The following is a 23,275-nucleotide window of genomic DNA, read 5'->3' as shown; positions in this document are numbered from 1 at the left end:
CAAAAGGCAGCTCAAGTAATTATACTTGAACTAAGATAGACTTTTCTATTAAATTTTACCATTGGTCATTATGCTAGTTTCCTTGTTGCTACAAGTTACCACAAATTTAGTGGCTTAAAACAACAGAAATTTATTATCTTACAGTTCTAGATGTCAGAAGTCTAAAAGCAAGGTGTTGTGTTCATTCTGAAGGCTCTTATGGGAGAATTCATTCCTTTTTATCAGTGTCTAGAGGTTGCAATCTTTCATTGGCTCATGGCTATTTCCTGCTATTACTTCAACCTCTGGCTTTTGTTGTCACATCTACTGCTCACTTACCTTCTTGTTTCCTTCTTATAAGGACCCTTGTGATTACTTTGGGCCCACTCAGATAATCCGGAATAACTGCCCTGTCTCAAGATTTTTAACTTAATCACATCTGCAGAGTCCCTTATATCAAGTAAGGTAACATTCACAGGTTCCAGGTATTGGGAAGTGGACATCTTTGGGAGGCCATTATTCTGCCTACCACAGTCATTGTACTAACCTCTGGTGCATCCCAGTCTAGAGAAGTGGCTCCTATTGCCAAATAATCCAAAATTGGGTAGTCTTCTGGGGCAACTCACCTGGGGAGTTGCCAGTGAGATTAAGGTCCTAAATTATATAAATTCTTAGGTTGCAGAGATTTTCTTATATAAAATAATAAAATAACTAGAAATTTTAGTTACCAATTTATTACCTACATACTTATTGTCTTTTATATTAAAATAACTTCATCTTCCTAATAGCTGCTTGCTAACTGTAACAGTTTACATTAATTACACATTCAAGAATGTTAATAGATATCTTTATTGAAGTCTATTATATAAAATTTCAAATATATTTTTATAAATAAGATGAACTTGTATAATGAATTCTCATGTACCCATCACCCATCTTCAGCATTATCAACTCAGGTCAGTCTTGTTTCATGTATACTTCTGCCTTCCCACCCCATATTTTTTTGAGAAAATCCCATATACATCATTTTATTCATAAGTATTTCAGTATATATCTCTAAAATATAAAGACTTTTCTTTAAAACTTTAACCATAAATATCATTATTACTCTAAAAATGAGGAATTCGTTAATATAGTCAAATAACTAGTCATTGCTTAAACGTCCCTAATTGTCTTTTAAATTTCTTTGTATTGTCTTTTTGTGTTGGACTTGGTTCGTAAGTCACTTAAGTCTTTTTTAATCTTTTAAGTCTCTCCTATATCTGTTTTTGATTTTTCCTTTTCAATTTTTAATTTTCCTTTTTCAATTTATTGAGGAAATAAGGTAGTTTGTCCTGTAGTGTTTCCCACAATCTGGATTTGCCCCCATGGTGATTGTTTAATGTGTTCTTCAGTTACTTATATTTCTTGCAAATTGGTCAGTAGACAGTTCTAATCTGAGACTTGCTCAGATTCAGGTTCAATTTTTTATGACAAGAATACTTCATTGATGGTGTTTCTGTATTACCATCAGGAGGCACATAATGTCTGATTGTCTCTCTTCTTGTGACAATAGTGGCCATTGATGATCGTTGCTTAGATCTGTTAATTCAGTAGGAGTATAAATTAACAGCAGTACTTAAATATTTGTAATGTTTGAACTTCCGAAGTGGGAAAATATCACTCAGTATTTCCTATTGTTTGAGCCGTTAGATTCTTATTGTATCTTCTTCTTCTTTTTTTTTTTGATACTTGGTAAAAGTTCTTGATTCTATTAGAGGTTTGAATAATATAAAGTAAACATTTTTCAGGTATATAATGGGACTCTTTAATAAGTTTGGGGAGCTAAATTAGAGAAAGGGTTAGCTTTGAAAAAGTAAAAGAAATAGCCAGTGGTCTACACAGTATATCAGTAGAATTACAAGCCAGAAATCTTTTGTATTTCCATTATGCTTGGAGATTTTCGGAGTGTGTTCCCAGGACTATGGAACTCAAGACCTTTTCAGAGAATCTGTGAGGTTGAAATTACTTTCATAGTAATACCATGGTACTTGATGTTATTTGCTTTGTTTCTCATTCTCTTGTGAACATACAGTGCACTTTTCCCAAGACTGTATGAGGTGTGATTATGCCATTGCTCTGATGGCTAATGGAGTGTATGCTTGTATATTCTTGTGTTTTCAAATTTTCTTAGTTTAATTTTTTCCTAAGCAGTTTTTTTTTAAATTTAAATAAACTTCATTTTTTGGAAGAGTTTTACAGAAATATTGTGAACAATTTTTAGGTTTACAGAAAAATTCTGAACATAGTACAGAGTTCTGTGTAGCTTGTACCCACTTTCCCCTATTATTAACATATTAGTATGGTACATTTGATACAATTAATGAATCCATATTGATACATTATTAACTGAAATCCATACTTTGTCTCAGATTTCCTTAGTGTTTACCTAATGTCCTTTTTCTATTCCTGAATCCCATCAGGGTAGCACTTTACATTTAGTCATCACATCTCCTTAAGGCCCTCTTGGCAGTTATAATTTCTTTCTTTTTTTTTAAATGATAAAATTCAACATTTATTCACAACAGAAATTCTCGGAAAAATAGGAATAGAGGTGAACTTCCTCACATGATAAAATAATCTATAAAAAACCTACTATTAAAGTTATTTTATTTTTTAAAATTAATTTTTATTGGAGTATAGTTGCTTTCCAATGTTGTGTTAGTTTCTCCTGTACAGCAAAGTGAATCAGCTATACATATACATACATCCCCTCTTTTTTGGATTTTCTTCCAATTTAGGTTACCACAGTGCATTAAGTAGAGTTCCCTGTGCTATACAATATGTTCTCATTAGTTGTCTATTTTATACATAGTATCAATAGTGTATATGTGTCAATCCCAATCTCCCAATTCCTCCCACCACTCCCTTCCCCCTTGGTATCCATGTATTTGCTCTCTATGTCTGTGTCTCTATTTTTGCTTTGCAAATAAGATCATCTGTACCATTTTTCTAGATTCCACATATATGCACTAATATACGATATATTTTTTTCTCTTTCTGACTTACTTCACTCTGTATGACACTCTCTAGGTCCATCTGCATCTCTACAAATGACCGAATTTCATTCCTTTTTATGGCTGAGTAATATTCCATTGTATATATGTACCACATCTTCTTTATCCGTTCCTCTGTTGATGGACATTTAGGTTGCTTCCATGTCCTGGCTATTGTAAACAGTGCTGCTATGAACATTGGGGTGCATGTGTCTTTTTGAATTATGATTTTCTCTGGGTATATGCCCAGTAGTGGGATTGCTGGGTCATATGGTAGTTCTATTTTTAGTTTTTTTTTTTTTTTTTTCCGGTACTTGGGCCTCTCACTGTTGTGGCCTCTCCCGTTGCGGAGCACAGGCTCCAGATGCGCAGGCTCAGCGGCCATGGCTCACGGTCCCAGCCGCTCCGCGGCATGTGGGATCTTCCCGGACCAGGGCACGAACCCATGTCCCCTGCATCGGCAGGCAGATTCTCAACCACTGCGCCACCAGGGAAGCCCCTATTTTTAGTTTTTTAAGGAACCTCCATACTGTTTTCCATAGCGGCTGTATCAATTTACATTCCCACCAACAGTGCAAGAGGATTCCCTCTTCTCCACACCCTCTCCAGCATTTGTTGTTTGTAGATTTTCTGATGATGCCCATTCTAACTGGTGTGAGGTGATACCTCATTGTAGTTTTGATTTGCATTTCTCTAATAATTAGTGAGCATCTTTTTATGTGTTTGTTGGCCATCTGTGTGTCTTCTTTGGAGAAATGTCTATTTAGGTCTTCTGCCCATTTTTTGATTGGGTTGTTTGTTTTTTGATGAGCTGCATGAGCTGCTTGTATATTTTGGAGATTAATCCTTTGTCAGTTGCTTTGTTGCAAAAGATGCAAAAGCTGAGAAATGTGGTGATGTGGGTCTGGCCTGGTTAGTATTAGTGGGAATTGAAAGAAAGGACTAGATGTGAGACAGATATTGTCTAGGTGAAATTAATTAGAATTTAATGACTTAATCAGATGTTGAGGGGAAAATAGAGTCTCAGTGACTCAAGGGTTTAGGTCTGAGTGATTGAAAGAAAGATGGTACCATTGAAAGAATTGAGCAAGTTGGCATGGAAGTTGGTTTCTGAGGGAAGCTACTGAGTATGATTTTTTTACATAAAGATGCTTCTAAAACAAGCTGAAAGCCTTTTCTTTGTTAACAGAATTTTTTTTAATTTTTAAATTTAATTTTATTTTTTTATACAGCAGGTTCTTATTAGTCATCAGTTTTATACACATCAGTGTATACATGTCAATCCCAATCGCCCAATTCATCACACCACCATCCCCACCCCACCGCAGCTTTCCCCCACGTTTGTTATAGAACAAACATGTCCATACGTTTGTTCTATACATCTCTGTCTCAGCTTCTGCCCTGCAAACTGGTTCATCTGTACCATTTTTCTAGGTTCCATATACATGCGTGAATATACAATATTTGTTTTTCTCTTTCTGACTTACTTCACTCTGTATGACAGTCTCTAGATCCTTCCACGTCTCAACACATGACCCAATTTCATTCCTTTTTATGGCTGAGTAATATTCCATTGTATAAATGTACCACATCTTCTTTATCCATTCGTCTGTCGATGGGCATTTAGGTTGCTTCCATGACCTGGCTATTGTAAATAGTGCTGCAATGAACATTGGGGTGGATGTGTCTTTTTGAATTACGATTTTCTCTGGGTATGTGCCCAGTAGTGGGATTACAGGATCATATGGTAATTCTATTTTTAGTTTCTTAAGGAACTTCCATACTGTTCTCCATAGTGGCTGTATCAATTTACATTCCCACTAACAGTGCAAGGGGGTTCCCTTTTCTCCACACCCTCTCCAACATTTGTTGTTTGTAGATTTTCTGATGATGCCCATTCTAACTGGTGTGAGGTGATACCTCATTGTAGTTTTGATTTGCATTTCTCTAATAATTAGTGATATTGAGCAGCTTTTCATTTGCTTCTTGGCCATCTGTATGTCTTCTTTGGAGAAGTATCTATTTAGGCCTTCTGCCCATTTTTGGATTGGGTTGTTTATTTTTTTAATATTGAGCTGCATGAGCTGTTTGTATATTTTGGAGATTAATCCTTTGTCCGTTGACTCGTTTGCAAATACTTTCTCCCATTCTGAGGGTTGTCTTTTCGTCTTGTTTTTGGTTTCCTTTGCTGTGCAAAAGCTTTTAAGTTTCATTAAGTCCCATTTGTTTATTTTTGGTTTTATTTCTATTACTCTAGGTGGTGGATCCAAAAAGATCTTGCTGTGATTTATGTCAAAGAATGTTCCTCCTATGCTTTCCTCTAAGAGTTTTATAGTGTCCGGTCTTACATTTAGGTCTCTAATCCATTTTGAGTTTATTTTTGTGTATGGTGTTAGGGAGTATTCTAATTTCATTCTTTGACATGTAGCTGTCCAGTTTCCCAGCACCACTTATTGAAGAGACTGTCTTTTCTCCATTGTATATCCTTGCCTCCTTTGTCATAGATTAGTTGACCATAGGTGTGTGGGTTTATCTCTGGGCTTTCTGTCTTGTTCCATTGATCTATGTTTCTGTTTTTGTGCCAGTACCATATTGTCTTGATTACTGTAGCTTTGTAGTATAATCTGAAGTCAGGGAGTCTGATTCCTCCAGCTCTGTTTTTTTCCCTCAAGATGACTTTGGCTATTCGGGGTCTTTTGTGTCTCCATACAAATTTTAAGGCTTTTTGTTCTACTTCCGTTAAAAAATGCCATTAGTAATTTGATAGGGATTGCATTGAATCTGTAGATTGCTTTGGGTAGTATAATCATTTTCACAATATTGATTCTTCCAATCCAAGAACATGGTATATCTCTCCGTCTGTTTGTATCATCTTTAATTTCTTTCATCAGTGTCTTATAGTTTTCTGCATACAGGTCTTTTGTCTCCCTAGGTGGGTTTATACCTAGGTATTTTATTCTTTTTGTGGCAAAGGTAAATGGGAGTGTTTCCTTAATTTTTCTTTCAGATTTTTCATCATTAGTGTATAGGAATGCAAGAGACTTCTGTGCATTAATTTTGTATCCTGTAACTTTACCAAATTCACTGATTAGCTCTAGTAGTGTTCAGGTGGCATCTTTAGGATTCTCTATGTATAGTATCATGTCATCTGCAAACAATGACAGTTTTACTTCTTTTCCAATTTGGATTCCTTTTATTTTTTTTTCTTCTCTGATTGCCATGGCTAGGACTTCCAAAGCTGTGTTGAATAATAGTGGTGAGAGTGGACATCCTTGTCTTGTTCCTGATCTTTCTCCTTTTTCACTACTAATTTTATTGATTTGAGTCCTCTCCCTCTTCTTCTTGATGAGTCTGGCTAATGAGATATCAATTTTGTTCATCTTCTCAAAGAATCAGCTTTTAGTTTTATTGATCTTTGCTATTGTTTCCTTTGTTTCTATTTCATTTATCTCTGCTCTGATCCTTATGATTTCTTTCCTTTTGCTAACTTTAGGTTTTCTTTGTTCTTCTTTCTCTAGTTCCTTTAGGTATAAGGTTAGATTGTTTATTTGAGATTTTTCTTGTTTCTTGAAGTAGGCTTGTATAGCTATAAACTTCCCTCTTAGAACTGCTTTTGCTGCATCCCATAGGTTTTGGATTGTCGTGTTTTCATTGTCATTTGTCTCTAGGTATTTTTTTATTTCCTCTTTGGTTTCATCAGTGATCTCTTGGTTATTTAGTACCGTATTGTTTAGCCTCCATGTGTTTGTGTTTTTTATGTTTTTTTCCCTGTAATTCATTTCTAATCTCATAGTGTTGTGGTCAGAAAATATGCTTGATATGATTTCAATTTTCTTAAATTTACTGTGGCTTGATTTGTGACCCAAGATGTGATCTATCCTGGAGAATGTTCTGTGTGCACTTGAGAAGAAAGTGTAATCTCCTGTTTTTGGATGGAATGTCCTATAAATATCAATTAAATCTATATGGTCTATTGTGTCATTTAAAGCATGTGTTTCCTTATTTGTTTTCATTTTGGATGATGTGTCCATTGGTGTAAGTGAGGTGTTAAAGTCCCCCCCTCTTATTGTGTTACTGTCGATTACCTCTTTTATAGCTGTTAGCAGTTGCCTTATGCATTGAGGTGCTCCTATGTTGGGTGCATATATATTTATAATTGTTACATCTTCTTCTTGGATTGATCTCTTGTTCATTGTGTAGTGTACTTCCTTGTCTCTTGTAGCATTAAGTCTATTTTATCTGATATGAGTGTTGCTACTCCAGCTTTCTTTTGATTTCCATTTGCATGGAATATCTTTTTCCATTCCCTCAGTTTCAGTCTGTATGTGTCCCTAGGTCTGAAGTTGGTCTCTTGTAGACAGCATATATATGGGTTTGCTTTTGTATCCATTCAGCAAGACTGTGTCTTTTGGTTGGAGCATTTAATCCATTCACGTTTAAGGTAATTATCTATATGTATGTTCCTATGACCATTTTCTTAATTGTTTTGGGTTTGTTTTTGTAGGTCCTTTTCTTCTCATGTGTTTCCCACTTAGAGAAGTTCCTTTAGCATTTGTTGTAGAGCAGGTTTGGTGTTGCTGAATTCTCTTAGCTTTTGCGTGTCTGTAAAGGTTTTGATTTCTCCATCGAATCTGAATGAGATCCTTTTCAGGTAGAGTAATCTTGGTTATAGATTCTTCCCTTTCATCACTTTAAGTATATTATGTATATCATGATATACTTAAGTATATCACTCCCTTCTGACTTGTAGAGTTTCTGCTGGGAAGTCAGCTGTTAACCTTATGGGAGTTCCGTTGTATGTTATTTGTTGTTTTTCCCTTGCTGATTTCAATAATTTTTCTTTGTCTTTAATTTTTGTCAATTTGATTACTATGTGTCTTGGCATGTTTCTCCTTGGGTTTATCCTGTATGGGACTCGCTGCACTTCCTGGACTTTGGTGGCTATTTCCTTTCCCATGTTAAGGAAGTTTTTGACTATAATCTCTTCAAGTATTTTCTCTGGTTCTTTCTCTCTCTCTCTTCTTCTTCTGGGACCCATATAATGCGAATGTTGGTGCGTTTAATGTTGTCCCAGAGGTCTCTTAGGCTGTCTTCATTTCTTTTCATTATTTTTTCTTCATTCTGTTCCACAGCAGTGAATTCCACCATTCTGTCTTCCAGGTCACTTATATGTTCTTCTGCCTCAGTTATTCTGCTATTGATTCCTTCTAGTGTATTTTTCATTTCAGTTATTGTACTGTTCATCGCTGTTTGTTTCTTCTTTAATTTTTCTAGGTTTTTGTTAAATATTTCTTGCATCTTCTCGATCTTTGCCTCCATTCTTTTTCTGAGGTCCTGGATCATCTTCACTATCGTTATTCTGAATTCTTTTTCTGGAAGGTTGCCTATCTGCACTTCATTTAGTTGTTTTTCTGGGGTTTTATCTCGTTCCTTCATCTGGTACATAGCCTTCTGCCTTTTCATCTTGTCTGTCTTTCTGTGAATGTGGTTTTTGTTCCACAGGCTGCAGGATTGTAGTTCTTCTTGCTTCTGCTGTCTGCCCTCTGGTGGATGAGGCTATCTAAGAGGCTTGTGCAAGTTTCCTGATAGGAGGTACTGGTGGTGGGTAGAGCTGACTGTTGCTCTGGTGGGCAGAGCTCAGTAAAACTTTAATCTGCTTGTCTGCTGATGGGTGAGGCTGGGTTCCCTCCCTGTTGGTTGTTTGGCCTGAGGCAAACCAACACTGGAGGCTACCTGGGCTCTTTGGTGGGACTAATGGCAGACTCTGGGAGGGCTCACACCAAGGAGTACTTCCCAGAACCTCTGCTGCCAGTGTCCTTGTCCCCTCAGTGAGCTACAACCACCCCCTGCCTCTGCAGGAGACCCTCCAACACTTATAGGTAGGTCTGGTTGGGTCTCCCCTGGGGTCACTGCTCCTTCCCCTGGGTCCCGATGCGCACACTGCTTTGTGTGTTCCCTCTAGAGTGGAGTCTCTGTTTCCCCCAGTCCTGTCGAAGTCCTGCAGTCAAATCCCACTAGACTTGGAAGTCTCATTCTCTAGGAATTCCCCCTCCCGCTGCCGGACCCCCAAGTTGGGACGCCTGACGTGAGGCTCAAAACTTCACTCCAGTGGCTGGACTTCTGTGGTATAAGTGTTCTCCAGTCTGTGAGTCACCTACCCAGCAGTTATGGGATTTGATTTTACTGCGATTGCGCCCCTCCTACCGTCTCATTGTGGCTTCTCCTTTGTCTTTGGATGTGGGGTACCTTTTTTGGTGAGTTCCAGTGTCTTCCTGTCGATGATTGTCCAGCAGCTAGTTGTGATTGTGGTGCTCTCATAAGAGGGAATGAGTGCATGTCCTTCTACTCCACCATCTTGGTTCAGGGCCTATTAACAGAATTTTAGAACCAGAAGTTAATTTGCAATAATGTCCGAACATACAGGTAGGAATATGTTGGGATGAAGTTTTGGAGATAGACTAGCTCTGAAGAAGAAACTTGAAAGTTGTCTGAATAAAGGTAGCAAATGAGCCTTGATTAAGAATGGAATCTTCAGGAAGAGAGCAGGTTGAGAGAAAACAACAAATAGTTGAGGATTGAGCATTGGTTAAGGTCACTCATTTATTGACTTGGAAGACCAAGTGGAGGTAGGAAATTAGGAGAAAGGAAGCCAGAGCAGTGGAGTAATTTATAAACTAAAGGAGAAGAGGGCTTGCGTGGAAAGGAGGAGAGGGCTTGCATGGTGGAATGGCTTTTATAATTAAATATATGCAAGGAGGATAAGAACTGTGAAAAAGCCCCAGAACATGTCTGAGAAGACTTCACGGGTTGGCAGATTGATTGTAATTTCCTGAAGCCTTGGGATTTCTTTTTAAGGATTTAGTTTCCAGTGTACAGATACTGGTAAACATACTATTGCACTTTTTTTTTTTGCTACTTTTTAAAAGATTAATGCACCACTTAATTCATTTGATAAACTGTGCGTGCTCTCTAGATTCAGATTCAGGTATACGAAATTAAATCACTCCTGAGAGAATTTGTCTTTTTTTTTAGATTTTGCCATTTACAGAAGTTGCTGAAGTTCAAGAGACAGAGAGTAATATATGGTATAATGTTCAAAATGTCAACATTTTTGTATTTATTTTAGGATTTCAAGTTAGATTCTTAAAATATATTTTTCACTATGTTTAATCATAGATGATTATGCCATTATAAAACATAGCTAATATAGATCGAAAAGATCACTTTGAAAATTGCATTTTCATTTTTCCAATATGTAAATAGATTTACTTTTTTTTAATATAAAAATAATGCATACCAATGTGGCATATTTAAACAATAAAGAAAAATATAATAAAAATTCTACCTTCTAGAGGTAACCACTGTTTTTATTTTGGTGGCATATATGTGTTCATATGTGTATATCTTACACAGGAAATTTCATAAAAGTGGAGTTATATCATACAAACTTCTTTATAACCTACTTTAAAAAATATTTTATTTTACTGAAGTATAGTTGATTTACAATGTTGTGTTAATTTCTGCTGTATAGCAAAGTGATTTAGTATAACACTTTTAAAAGCCAATATATAATGAATGTTTTTCAGTCCCTGAAAAAAAGCAAACTATAATGACTACATAGTATTATATTATGTGAGTGTATTATTATTTACTTAATTCCCTGTTTTAAGTAGATTACTATAAATGATGTGATAAATATCCTTGAACACATCTTTTAGTATACATTCCTAGTGGTGGAATTGCTGTATCAAAAATGTAACTGCCTGGCAGATCAGATCATATTCTCTAACAGCGATAAACTCTAGTTCCAGAAAAATATTCCCTTAAAATCTCTCCTGTAAAACTCAGGGACAAAATGTGCACATGTGTTTTTTGCAAATGATTGCAGGAACATGAAAAAAATTCATTTAAGTGTAGAGTGATGACTCCTGTTTAAAGAACAAACAGATCTCAGCTGCGTTGTAGATCCCTCATTGAAGTTTCTTACTCTAAGAGCCAAAGATAACACTAAGTAGAACATTCTTCTTTTTTTAAAAATTTTCTGTTTTTTAAAAAAATTATTCTACTTTTTTTTTTTTTTTTTTTTGGCTGCACTGGGTCTGTACTGCTGTGTGCTGGCTTTCTCTAGTTGCAGCGAGTGGGGGCTACTCTTCGTGTTGCTGTGCAGGCTTTTCACTGAGGTGGCTTCTCTTGTTGCGGAGCATGGGCTCTAGGTGCATGGGCTTCAGTAGTTGTGGCACACAGGCTTAGTTGCTCCACAGCATGTGGGATCTTCCTGGACCAGGGCTCGAACCTGTGTCCCCTGCATTGGCAGGTGGATTCTTAACCACTGCACCACCAGGGAAGTCCAAGCACTCTTCAGATGTTTTATATAATTCTTCTTCAGAATTGTGGCTTCCGAGAGCCCACTGAAGTAGGATTGCTTCTCTGAGTACAACTTGATCAACTGTATTGGGGGAAGAGGTGCCATCTGCTTCAAATTTTATTTTTAAGCTCTACTCATATCAGTGCTTGATAAGCTATTTGTACTTTCTCTTAAGCTCAACAGGTAAGTCAAATCAATAAAACAGGGCAGTGCCGTGCTTAAGGCAATGAAATCAAGCTATAGACCTCATGGTATTGTTTCTGTATTATATATATAGGGTGGCCATCTGTCCTGGATTGCTCAGGACTGAGGGGTTTCTCAGGTTGAAGGGTGTGATTATGAACTTCTACCTCTTCCTTTACATTTCTTAAAGATCACAAGTTTTATGCTAATTATAGATGGCATGGCAAATATTTAGAAGTACATTAAAGTAAAATCACAAAAATTTTTTGTATTATGTTCGTTTCCTGATATTTGTAGACTAAAATCAGTAAAGATTTAGATAATGGCTATATTTCATGCTTTTATTTAAAGTACTGGTAGAATGCTATTGAATACTAAGTAGAAAAATTCTAGGCATGTTACTATTTTATTATTTTTCAGCTCATGCTTTCTGCCAAAGTAGAAAATTTATTTATATGATAAAAAATTTGAGATGACTGTATGGACATTGTTCAAGGGATAATTGTAAACATGATAAGTTGCTCAGAGAGAGAAAATGTTTCTGTCATACCTTAAATGCTCTTTTTCTGAACAAGCTGAGGAGAAAGTTCCTGGATTCTTTGAAATTCTAGTAGTATTTTGGTTCTCTAACAAAAGCCAAGAAGAGTGTCTAGCGTTTAACTTTTTAAAATATCTTAAAAGGTACTTGTATAGAGCACTTCCACATCAATACTTCCACATAGTCTATTCATGGGTTATACAACATGGAACTGCACAAATTAGGCCCAGTCCTAAAATCAGTAAGAATAAGAAGTGTAGTGTGCAGTTCAGCAGTGTGTAGAAGACTTCAGTGATGTCAGTTACTTGGTAAAATAAATATGTAATCTTCAATTACTTATATCTTGTTTCCCAGTTAGCATCACTTGCAAATAATTTTGGTAGCATGATTTCACTTGCATCTCAACTTAATGCCTTTTTATCCACATCCTTCTGGGAAAGGTTTTTGAAGTGAAACTTATTTTTCATTGTGTTTCTGCTTCTATTTGTAGTATTTCAGCTTAATTCTTAGTTCTGTTGTTCCATTATAATATATGTTTTCTGGAGGCTGTTCTTTTATCCTGTGGCATTTTTCAGTCTCCTGTGATGAAACCATTCAGACCATATACCCTAACTATCACACATACCATAATTTATACTATTTTCTTACCAACCTAAACCTTTCCCTGTACAGGTCTGTGTGTCTAGCTGCCTACTTGACATTTTGACTTAGATGTCTGACAGGCATTTCAAACTTAATCTATTCCAAACTGAGCTACAGTTGGCCCTCTGTATCTGAGGGTTCTGTGTCCACAGATTTAGCCAACAGCAGATGGAAAATATTTGGGGGAAAAATATTCCAGAAAGTTCCAAAAAGCAAAACTTGGATTTGCCACATGCTATAAGCTGTTTACATAGCATTTTCATTGTATTTACAACTATTTACATAACATTTACTTTGAATTAGATATTATAAGTAATCTAGAGATGATATAAAGTATATAGGAGGATATACATGGGTTATATACAGATACTATACCATTTTATATAAGGGACTTGAGCATCCACAGATTTTGGTATTGTGGTGGAGTGGGGGTGGGAGGTGTCTTGGAACCAGTTCTCTCTGGATACCAAGGGATGTTTGTACCTATATTTCTCCCTGTAAACTAGCTTGTCTCACTGTCTTTTCCATCTCAGATTATGGCAGTTCATCCTTCCAGGTGCTCAGACTCCAACACTTGACATCATTTTGATTCCTTTTTTTCTTTTACCTCATGCTTGGCCTGTTTGGAAATCCTGTTGTCCTTACCTTCAAAATATATTTAGAACTTAACTACTTCTCATCACTGTCACTGCTCCCATCTTGGTCCAAGTCTCCTTCATCTCTCCCCTATATTATTGCAGTAACCTCTGAACTGATAATACCCTTTTCCCTCTGGTCTATTCTCAACATAGCAGCCAGAGCAGTCCTGTTAAAACATAATCATGTATGTTACTCCTTTTCTCAGAACCGTCCAGTGGCTCCCTATTTCATCCAGAATAAAACAGAAGCCTTGACTAGGTCCTATAAAGTTCTACAGCTGTTTACTTCTTTGACTTCATCTGCTACTCTCCTACTTGCCTTGTTTCCAGCCCTCTGGCCTTTTCACTATTCTCCAAACACTCCAGTCTTGCTATCCAAGTACTCTACTCTGTACTTTCCTTCCTCTCCCTGGAGTACTCTTCCCCTTTAAGTCCTTATGGTAAGTATCCTTATTTTGTTCAGTCACATTGGTAGTGAAGCCTTCTTAGGCCACCCTATCTAAAACTTTAACTCCATCTTCCCTAATATTTTATGTCTTCATTTTCTGCTTATTTTTCCTTAGTATTTATATATAATATACATCAAAATTTTACTTATTATGTTATTGTTTATCTTCCCTACTAGAACATAACTACCACAAGGACAGGATTTTTGTCTGTTGTGTTCACTGCTATATTTCTCAGTGCCTAAAATGATACCTGTCTATACAGTAGGTACTCAATGAATATTTGGATGGATGGATGGATGATGGATCAATGATAAGAATAGGCAGTGTTTACTTTGATTATTCTCCAGTGCCTTAGTCTGAGAAAAATATTGGATTAATACAATACATTCAGATTTATGTGTGTGATACCAATATGCCTGAGGATATAATGTTGAAAGCATAATTTGAAATAAATGTTCAGAAGCTGTTGTATATGCTAGGGATTATTTTCTGGGAGTAAATATATAAGGAGTACAGCTGCACAGAAGATGATACAGTGCTTTTAATCAACAAAATCTGAGAATTATATCATACAGAACTGTACAATAAAAGTGAACTTGATCTTTTATCCTAAGTAGAAGACCAGCTCAAAAGCTTCAAATGTGACTGGCCCTTGTGAAATTAAATACTCTTAACTATGTAAATATGGTTAGAATCATTGCTTTCCTTTAGGAAGTTACGGGTAAATCCAGGGAAACTGGTAATTATTCATATCAGTACAGGAAGATATTTCTAAAAGATGTCTATGAAGGATTTGTAAAGTTTGTCATAGTTGTCTCTGTCAGGTTCCAAACTTCCTTCAGTTTTCCAATATTGTATTAGTTATTTATTGATATATAACAAATCATCCCAAAATTAAATGGTAAAAAACAAGCATTTATTATCTTACAATTTCAGTGAGTCAGGAATTTAAGAGCAGCTTTGCTAGGTGTCTCTAGCTCAAAATCTTTCATATGGTTGCAATCAAGCTACTGGAGGGCGGGAGCTGCCGCTGAGAGGGTCAGGGGAGGTGGGAGAGCCATTTCCAAGGTCACTTAGGGTTTGTGGACAGACCTCAGTTCCTTTGCCTCATGGGCCTTTCTACAGGGTTGCCTCATGATGCAGCAGCTGGCTTTCCCCAGGATGATCTATCTAGGAGAGAGCAAGAGACCACAAACAAGATTGAAGTCATAGGGCTTCCCTGGTGGCACAGTGGTTGAGAGTCCGCCTGCTGATGCAGGGGACATGGGTTCACGCCCTGGTCTGGGAAGATCCCTCATGCCGCAGAGCGGCTGGGCCCGTGAGCCATGGCCTCTGAGCCTGCGCGTCCGGAGCCTGTGCTCCACAACAGGAGAGGCCACAACAGTGAGAGACCCGCGTACCGCAAAAAAAAAAAAAAAAGATTGAAGTCATAGTCTTGCTACAGTCTAATTTTGGAAATGACATCCTTTTACCTCTGCCATTTTCTGTTCATTAGAAGTGATTCAGCAAGTCCAGTATATGCTCAAAGAGAGAGGGGATTATACACCAAAAAGTGGGGATCACTGGGGCCATTTTGGAGGTTGCCTGCCGCAAATACTTTAATCTCTTCCCACATGCTTGGATTTGAGCACAATTATTTCGTTGTCACTACAGCTGTATTTTTTTTCGTTTATCTGTGAAACTGAAATCAGTTTATAGAATAATGAATTTAAATGGACAACTATAGAAAAAAATGAATAGAGCAAATGCCTTTAAAGGCATTAGAACATAATTTTAAGCATTGTGAAATAACCATCACTTTAGAGAAATAACAGGACCAAGATTTTTTTTTCCCCCAGGAGACAACAGAAGCCGCAAAGCAAATAACTGCTACTTTTTTTTTTTTTTTTTTGTCAAAACCAATTAAGATTCCCCATTCCCTTTAAATTAGACCAAACAATAATGTCATTAGTGGTGGGAACTTTTTGTTTGTTTGTTTCTTCATTTCCATGTTTGGTATTTGAAATGAAGGAGAGAGCTAAGGACTCTGTTCCTGCCAAGGGAGACCAAAACACCTGTCTGTAGGTGACATTTAGTGTAATGCTGTTTATTAAAATAGTTACTAGACAAAGGTTAGCAGTCTTTTTCCTGTTTCTTTTAGTTGATTGCAAGTTAATCATTTAAGAATTGGATCTTCTGACTTCCTAGAGACTAGTAGCTCTAGATTATATGCTTGATATTAGTGGGTCCTAAGAAAGTTTTGTCTAACTTAATAAAATTTATAGTTCTTCTAATCAGTACTCTTTGTTTTTTTGCCATTTGAGAAAAAAATTTGTTCCACTTTGTTGATGTCTCTGTAAAAGCTTTTTGCATATGCTTGGCATAATATAAGCACTCAGTAAACTCCTTTCTTTATGTAGAAGCATCCTGAATTTCTGTGTAGTGTTAAGTGCTTTCATGGCATGCAGAACTAATATTTAATAGTGCATGGGTGTTATATATTTTTAAGCCACTTGAATTTAAAGAATGAATAACTTTTTGGCTGTCCTTTACGTTTCTAAATAATTTTTTATCACTCCTAACCCATATCTTGAACTATAGTTGAAAGTAATTTTTCACTTGAGTAATTTTCAAAACAAAATACTTGAGTGATTTCATTTTTCTCTTTCCACTTTCATTTTCCAAAATTAAAACAAACATAATGCCTAAGCCAAGGTCTTTTTATGTGTGGAAAAAAAATTCCTTGTGAATTATGATTATTAGAATTGATATGCATGTGCTTTCTACTTATAAACTAATGCTATTTTCCTTGTCCTTTTGTTTCACTGCTGCTTCAATCCTGATACATTTTGCTTCTCCCTGGTTTGGATTGTATTTGTTTGCTGCTCAATTACCCTGCATTAAAAGCTTCTTGGTGATAGCAAAGATGTCCTTGGGCCATCAAGTAAGTAGCTAAAGTTTGAATGGCATGTTTGGAGACATGATAATATTTTGATGTGTACTTAGAAAAGGCTTGTGGTATTTCCATTTTGGTTATTAAGTCTTCTACTTTTCTTTCCAGGCATTGAAATATAAAGTAAAGAATATAAATGATCATTCAGTACCCATCTGTTGTCAGTGTCCATCTGAGATTGATAGTGTTTCTATATTTACATCTTGATTATCTGAATATGGATTATTTATTTAGCCAGTTATCTAATTCATAATTTATAAATTTATAATTCCTAAATTATGAATTAATACTTCTTTATAGTATCCTTTCTACAATCATCACAAAACATAGATCAGAGTACTCCGAGGCTGGATATAGTACAACAAATTTACTGCCATATGAAAGTGAGAAATATTGTCTTATTTTGTCAGAATTTTTACATAATAGATAATTTGGTTATGAAAAGTTTTTATGTATACTTTGGTGATTTCATAAGTGACCTGTTTTATCTAGGGATTTAGAAGATACACGCTTTAAATTTATGTCCAAAAAAATTTTTTTTGACCAGACGCTGTGCTAGCTTCAGGGGATACACGATGAATAAAACATGTGCCATGCCCTTAAGATCATTATATACTAGTAGGGAAGTTAGACCCATGAATACATAATTTCAAAGCTTTGTGACAAAAGTCATAGAATTACTGAGGTGAATGAAACTTCAGAGATCATTTAATAAAGCATTAATTTTGTAGATGAAGAGCATGAAGCTAAGAACTTAAATATCTAAGGAGTTAGAATTGGTTGCTAGTTCGATATGTCATCTTCTGGTTTTCAGAAATCAGAATGAAACTATCATTTTACTGAATTCAGGTCTAACCAAATAATTAAGATATTACTGCGTCATAAATCAGACAAAGATTTTAACTTTATTCAAGACCAATGTGGAAATTATATCAATTTAGGATGTTTTAGTATTTATTCCTAAATAATTGACTGTTGTAAGTCAGTTCACCACTTTGGGGCTTATTTTTTTTATTGGCTAAAGAAAGAGACTGAGCAAGATAATGGCAAAGTTTCTTCTAGTTGTAAAATACTTTGGTCTAGATCAGTTGCTGTTTGTCTCTAATAATGGTTATAGTATGTTTGTGATTTTGTTTTCTAAAAAGAGAGGTAATTTAAAGTGATATGCTAAAATTCCTTTTTTATTCTAATTGCAACAATTCATAGTATTTTAAATATATTGTTTATTATACATCTAGCATTATTAGAATAGTAAAATTTAAAAGTAGAAAAGGTATACAAATCCCAAAATATTTTTATGCTTTCTTGTTCAGCCTTACTTGTGATATCTGGTAGATATTTTTAATGCATTTTTCAGTTACTTTAATTACCTCATATATTTAGATGTTGGCTCAGGTGAACTGATTGGCACTGCTGAACTTTACAAATAGAATTGCATTTTTAGAAATTTATTGTGGTTATATATTTTAAGCATATGTAAATTAAAATATACAACATATAGTAGAGATGAGTTTATATTGTACTCTACCAACTGTTTAAAGACTGAGGCTGTATAATTATTTACTGCAGACCATATATCTTTTCGAGTGAAAAGTAATTTCACATAGTACTTCATTAGGATCTGTACAATTGAATGAAAAAACTATGAAGATCATATCCAAATTATTTATGTATTTGAGAAAAGGTATACCATCTGTAAGGGGATATTTAGGATTTTCATAGAGATTTGTATGACTTCAAACAATTACTTTACTTCTTAGTTTTCACTTAGATTAAAAGCAAACACCAGACTTTGAGGCTTGTAATAGTCTTCAGATTTTGTATTGATGAGTTGAATTCAGAAAGAATGGTAGTTATAGAATCATATTCTCTTAGAAGTTACAGTATGTTAATTATATTACTATTATTCCAGTGTGATTAGTTTTTACCATATTTAAAAGTAATGTGAATAGCAAAGTAGGTTGCTTTGCTTTACTTTGACTACAAAGTAGAACCAGGAGAGGGCACTATAATGCTAATATCTTTAGAAGGTTAGGCAGTTGATTGAATTACCAGAAACTATTTTGGAATCCTGCAGTGATTCATTGGTCAAATATCGATCCAAGCATTTAGTAAGTATTTATTGTCAGTTTTATGCTAAAGGATACAAATGAAAATAAAGTCACTGCCCTTCTTGAGTTTATATGTGAATAGTCTACTGTTGTGCAAATGATATAGGACATCAAAATGATTTTTATATTACGCAAATTTTCTGTATAGTTAATGTTTGTGAATGGGGTGAGAGAAAACAAATTTTAAAAAGCTTTCTGGTTTTTTTAAGGAAATATATTCTGTGTATTGCTATTTCTACAAGCCCTCTCATTTCAAGGTTATCAAAATCATAAACAGTAATACCTCAATCAATAAGGAGTTAGAAAGGGGTGAATAGAACTAAGTTTACGCTTTTCCTTTTTTATATAGTGAAGTTATTCGAGACTTAGATATGTATGTCTTTCTGATGGAATACTAAAGCATACTTTAATTCTTTTAGCTGTTCTTATAATGTATTTAAATTAGCCTTAAGTTTACTAATACTATAAAAGAATATATGAAGCATATGTAAATTATAAAGCATAATCATACAGTGAGTACATATTGAACCTACCATTCAACTAAAGAACTTGAATCCTACAAATGCCTCATGTCTATCTATGTGCTTCTTCTCTTTCCTCTCCCTATGCCTACCCCCCCAGGGGTGATGACTAATTTGTATTTTTTTGTTTATTATTCTTTGCTTTTTCAAAAATAGATTTTTGGGGTTATTTTTAGGTTACATATGTATCACTAAGGTTTGCTGGGTCATCTCGGACTTGTTTTTTGTAGTTAACATTGGATTTCCGAGATTCAGCCATGTTACTGGGTATAGTTAAAGACCATCTGTTTTTAGTGCTATATACTATTCTATTATATGCCTATACCACAATATATTAATCCATATTGTTTTCAATTGATGAATATTTAAGTTGTTTTGATTTTTGCTATTATGAACAGCGTTGCTATGAACGAATCTTATTTTTGTCTATTGGTACACACATATAAGAGTATTTCTAGTTATAAAGCTAGGAGTGGAATTTTTGGACCTATAGGATATGCTGAAATTCAATTTTATAAGCTCTAAATGGTTTTCCAAAGTGCTTATATCAGTTTATATTCTTCCAGCAATGCTTAAGATGGCTCATTGATCCCATTCTTACCAGTATTTGGCATTATCAGACTTAGTAATTTTTTTCAGTTTTACTGAGTGTAAAATATTTATTTCATTGTGATCTTGATTTGTTTTTTCCTGACTGCTAAAGAGTATGAAAATCTTTTTGTACATTTATTGGCCATTTGCATTTCTTATTCCATGAACTAACTGTTCACGTTTTCCCACCATTTTTCTTTTTTTTTAATTAAAAAATTTTAAATTGAGGTATAATTGACATACAACATTGTATTAGTTTCAAGTGTGCAACATAATGATTCCATATTTGTATATATTTTGAAGTGATAACCACAATAAATCCACTTAACATCCATCACCATACATTGTTACAGAATTTTTTTTCTTGTGATGACAGCTTTAAGATTTACTCTTTTGATAACCTATAATGGAGAAGAATCTGAAAAAGAATATAGATAGATAGGTAGATATCTATATACATATAGATATATAATTGAATCACTTTGCTGTACACCTGAAACATTGTAAATCAACTGTACTTCAATTTTAAAAAAGATTTACTCTCTTAGTCAATTTCAAATATGCAATACAGTATTATTAACTCTAGTCTCCATGCTGTACATTACATACACATGACTTATTTATTTTATAACTGGAAGTTTGTACCTTTTGGCCCATTTTGCACAAGCACAACCCCGTCCCCCTCTCTGGCAAACCACCAATTTGTTATCTGTATCTGTGAGTTCAGGTTTTGTTGTTGTTCTTGGTTATTTGTTTAGCTGCCACATATAAAGGAGATCATATGGTATTTGTCTTTCTCTGACTTATCTCACTTAGCATAATGCTCTGAAGGTCCATCCATGTTGCCACAAATGAAAAGATTTCATTCTTCCATTGATGGACACTTAGGTTGTTTCCATATCTTGGCTATTGTAAATAATGCTGCAGTGAACATGGAATGTGTATATCTTTTCAAATTAGGGTTTTCATTTTCTTTGGATAAATACCCAGAAGTGGAATTGCTGGATCATATGGTAGTTCTATATAGGTTTACTTTTTGAGGAACCTACATACTGTTTTCCATAATGGCTGCACCAATTTACATTCCCACCAACAGTGCAAAAGGGTTCCCTTTTCTCCACATCCTCATCAATACTTGTTATTTCTTGTCTTTTTGATAATAGCAATTCTAACAGGTGTGAGGTGATACCTCATTGTAGTTTTGATTTGTATTTCCCTGATAATTAGTGATGTTGAACATCTTTTCATGTACCTTTTGGCTATTGAGCTATATGAGTTCTTTATATATTTTGGATATTAACCCCTTATCAGATATATGATTTGCAAGCATTTTATTCCATTAATTGTATTGATGGTTTCCTTTGCTGTGCAGAAGCTTTTTAGTTTGATGTAGTTTCACTTGTTTATTTTTGCTTTTATTGCCTTTACTTTTGCTGTCAAATCTAAAAAATCATTGCCAAGACTGATGTCAGGAAGCTCACTTCCAAGGACTTCCCTGGTGGAGCAGTGACTAAGAATCCACCTGCCAATGCAGGGGACATGGGTTCAAGCCCTGGTCCGGGAGGATCCCACATGCTGTGGACAACTAAGCCCGTGTGCCACAACTAATGAGCCTATGCTCTTGAGCCCGTGAGCCACAACTACCGAGCCTGCGTGCTGCAACTACTGAAGCCCATGCACCTAGAGCCTGTACTCTGCAACAAGAGAAGCCACTACAATGAGAAACCCGTGCACCACAATGAGAAGCCCATGCACCGCAGCGAAGAGCAGCTCCTGCTCGCCACAGCTAGAGAAAGCCTGCGTGCAGCAATGAAGGCCCAACACAGCCAAAAATAAATAAATAAAATTTTTTAAAAAAGAAAAAAAGAAGGTCACTTCCAGTTTTCTTCTAGGAGTTTTATAGTTTCAGATCTTAAATTTGAGTCTTTAATCCATTTTGAGTTAATTTTTTTGTCAGAAAGTAAGTGGTCCAGTTTCATCCTTTTGTATCCTGTCTAGTTTTCACAGCACCATTTATTAAAGAGACTGACCTTTTCCCCATTGTATATTCTTGGCTTCTTTGTCATAAATTAATTGACCATATATGTGTGGGTTTATTTCTGGGCTCTCTATTCTGTGCCATTGATCTATGTGTCCCTTTTTATGCCAATACCACAGTGTTTTGATTACTTTAGCTTTGTAATATAATTTGAGATCAGGGAGTGTGATGCCTCCAGCTTTGTTCTTTCTCAAGATGTCTTTGGCTACTCAGGGTCTTGTGCGGTTCCTCACAAATACCATTGGAATTTCGAGAGGGATTGCATTGTCTGTAGCTTGCTTTGGGTAGAAAGGACATTTTGATACTATCCCTCCAATCCATAGCATGGTGTATCTCTCCATTTGTGTGTGTCTTCTTCAATGTCTTTCCTCAGTGTTTTACAGTCTTCAGTGTACTGGTCTTTCACCTCCTTGGTTAAGTTTATTCTCAGGCATTCTTTTCGATGCATCCTCCCATTTTTCCTTTGCAGTTTTGGTCTTTTTCTAATTGACTTATAGGAGTTGTTTTTTTTTTTTTTAATGTATTCTGATACCAGCTCTTTGTTAACTATATGTGTTGCAAATACCTTCTCTTGTTTTTTTTGATTTCTTTATACCTTTTGATTAGATTAATTCTTAATTTTTTTCTTTCTTTTTTGGTTAGTGCGTTGTTGTGTCTTTAAAAAATTTTTTTAATTTAATTTTATTTATTTTTTTATACAGCAGGTTCTTATTAGTCATCAGTTTTATACACATCAGTGTATACATGTCAATCCCAATAGCCCAATTCATCACACCACCACCACCACCACCCTGCCGCTTTACCCCCTTGGTGTCCATACGTTTGTTTTCTACATCTGTGTCTCTATTTCTGCCCTGCAAACCAGTTCATCTGTACCATTTTTCTAGGTTCCACATATATGTGTTAATATAAGATATTTGTTTTTCTCTTTCTGACTTACTTCACTCTGTATGACAGTCTCTAGATCCATCCATGTCTCAACAACTGACCCAATTTTGTTCCTTTTTTATGGCTGAGTAATATTCCATTGTATATATGTACCACATCTTTTTTATCCATTAGTCTGTCAATGGGCATTTAGGTTGCTTCCATGACCTGGCTATTGTAAATAGTGCTGCAATGAACATTGGGGTGGATGTGTCTTTTTGAATTATGGTTTTCTCTGGGTATATGCCCAGTAGTGGGATTGCAGGATCATATGGTAATTCTGTTTTTAGTTTTTTAAGGAACCTCCATACTGTTCTCCATAGTGG

The 23,275-nt window shown here is 35.4% G+C and overlaps 1 protein-coding gene across 12 annotated transcripts in view; it reads left to right on the top strand.

Annotated features, from left to right (window-relative positions):
• Nucleotides 1-23,275, top strand: part of OSBPL8 (oxysterol binding protein like 8) — a 163,869-nt gene that overhangs the window by 47,591 nt on the left and 93,003 nt on the right. For 6 of the 12 annotated variants that reach the window (XM_059081699.2, XM_067009778.1, XM_067009776.1 and 3 more), the window contains one exon: nucleotides 16,716-16,752. The exons of the other annotated variants lie outside the window; for them this stretch is intronic. In XM_059081699.2, the coding sequence (XP_058937682.1) occupies nucleotides 16,716-16,752 (37 nt within the window). The remainder of the gene's footprint in view (nucleotides 1-16,715; nucleotides 16,753-23,275) is intronic. 12 annotated transcript variants of the gene reach the window in all.

Source organism: Kogia breviceps, chromosome 12, assembly GCF_026419965.1.
Source record: "Kogia breviceps isolate mKogBre1 chromosome 12, mKogBre1 haplotype 1, whole genome shotgun sequence".
NCBI lineage: Eukaryota > Metazoa > Chordata > Mammalia > Artiodactyla > Physeteridae > Kogia > Kogia breviceps.
This window is presented reverse-complemented; position numbering and strand designations above follow the sequence as displayed.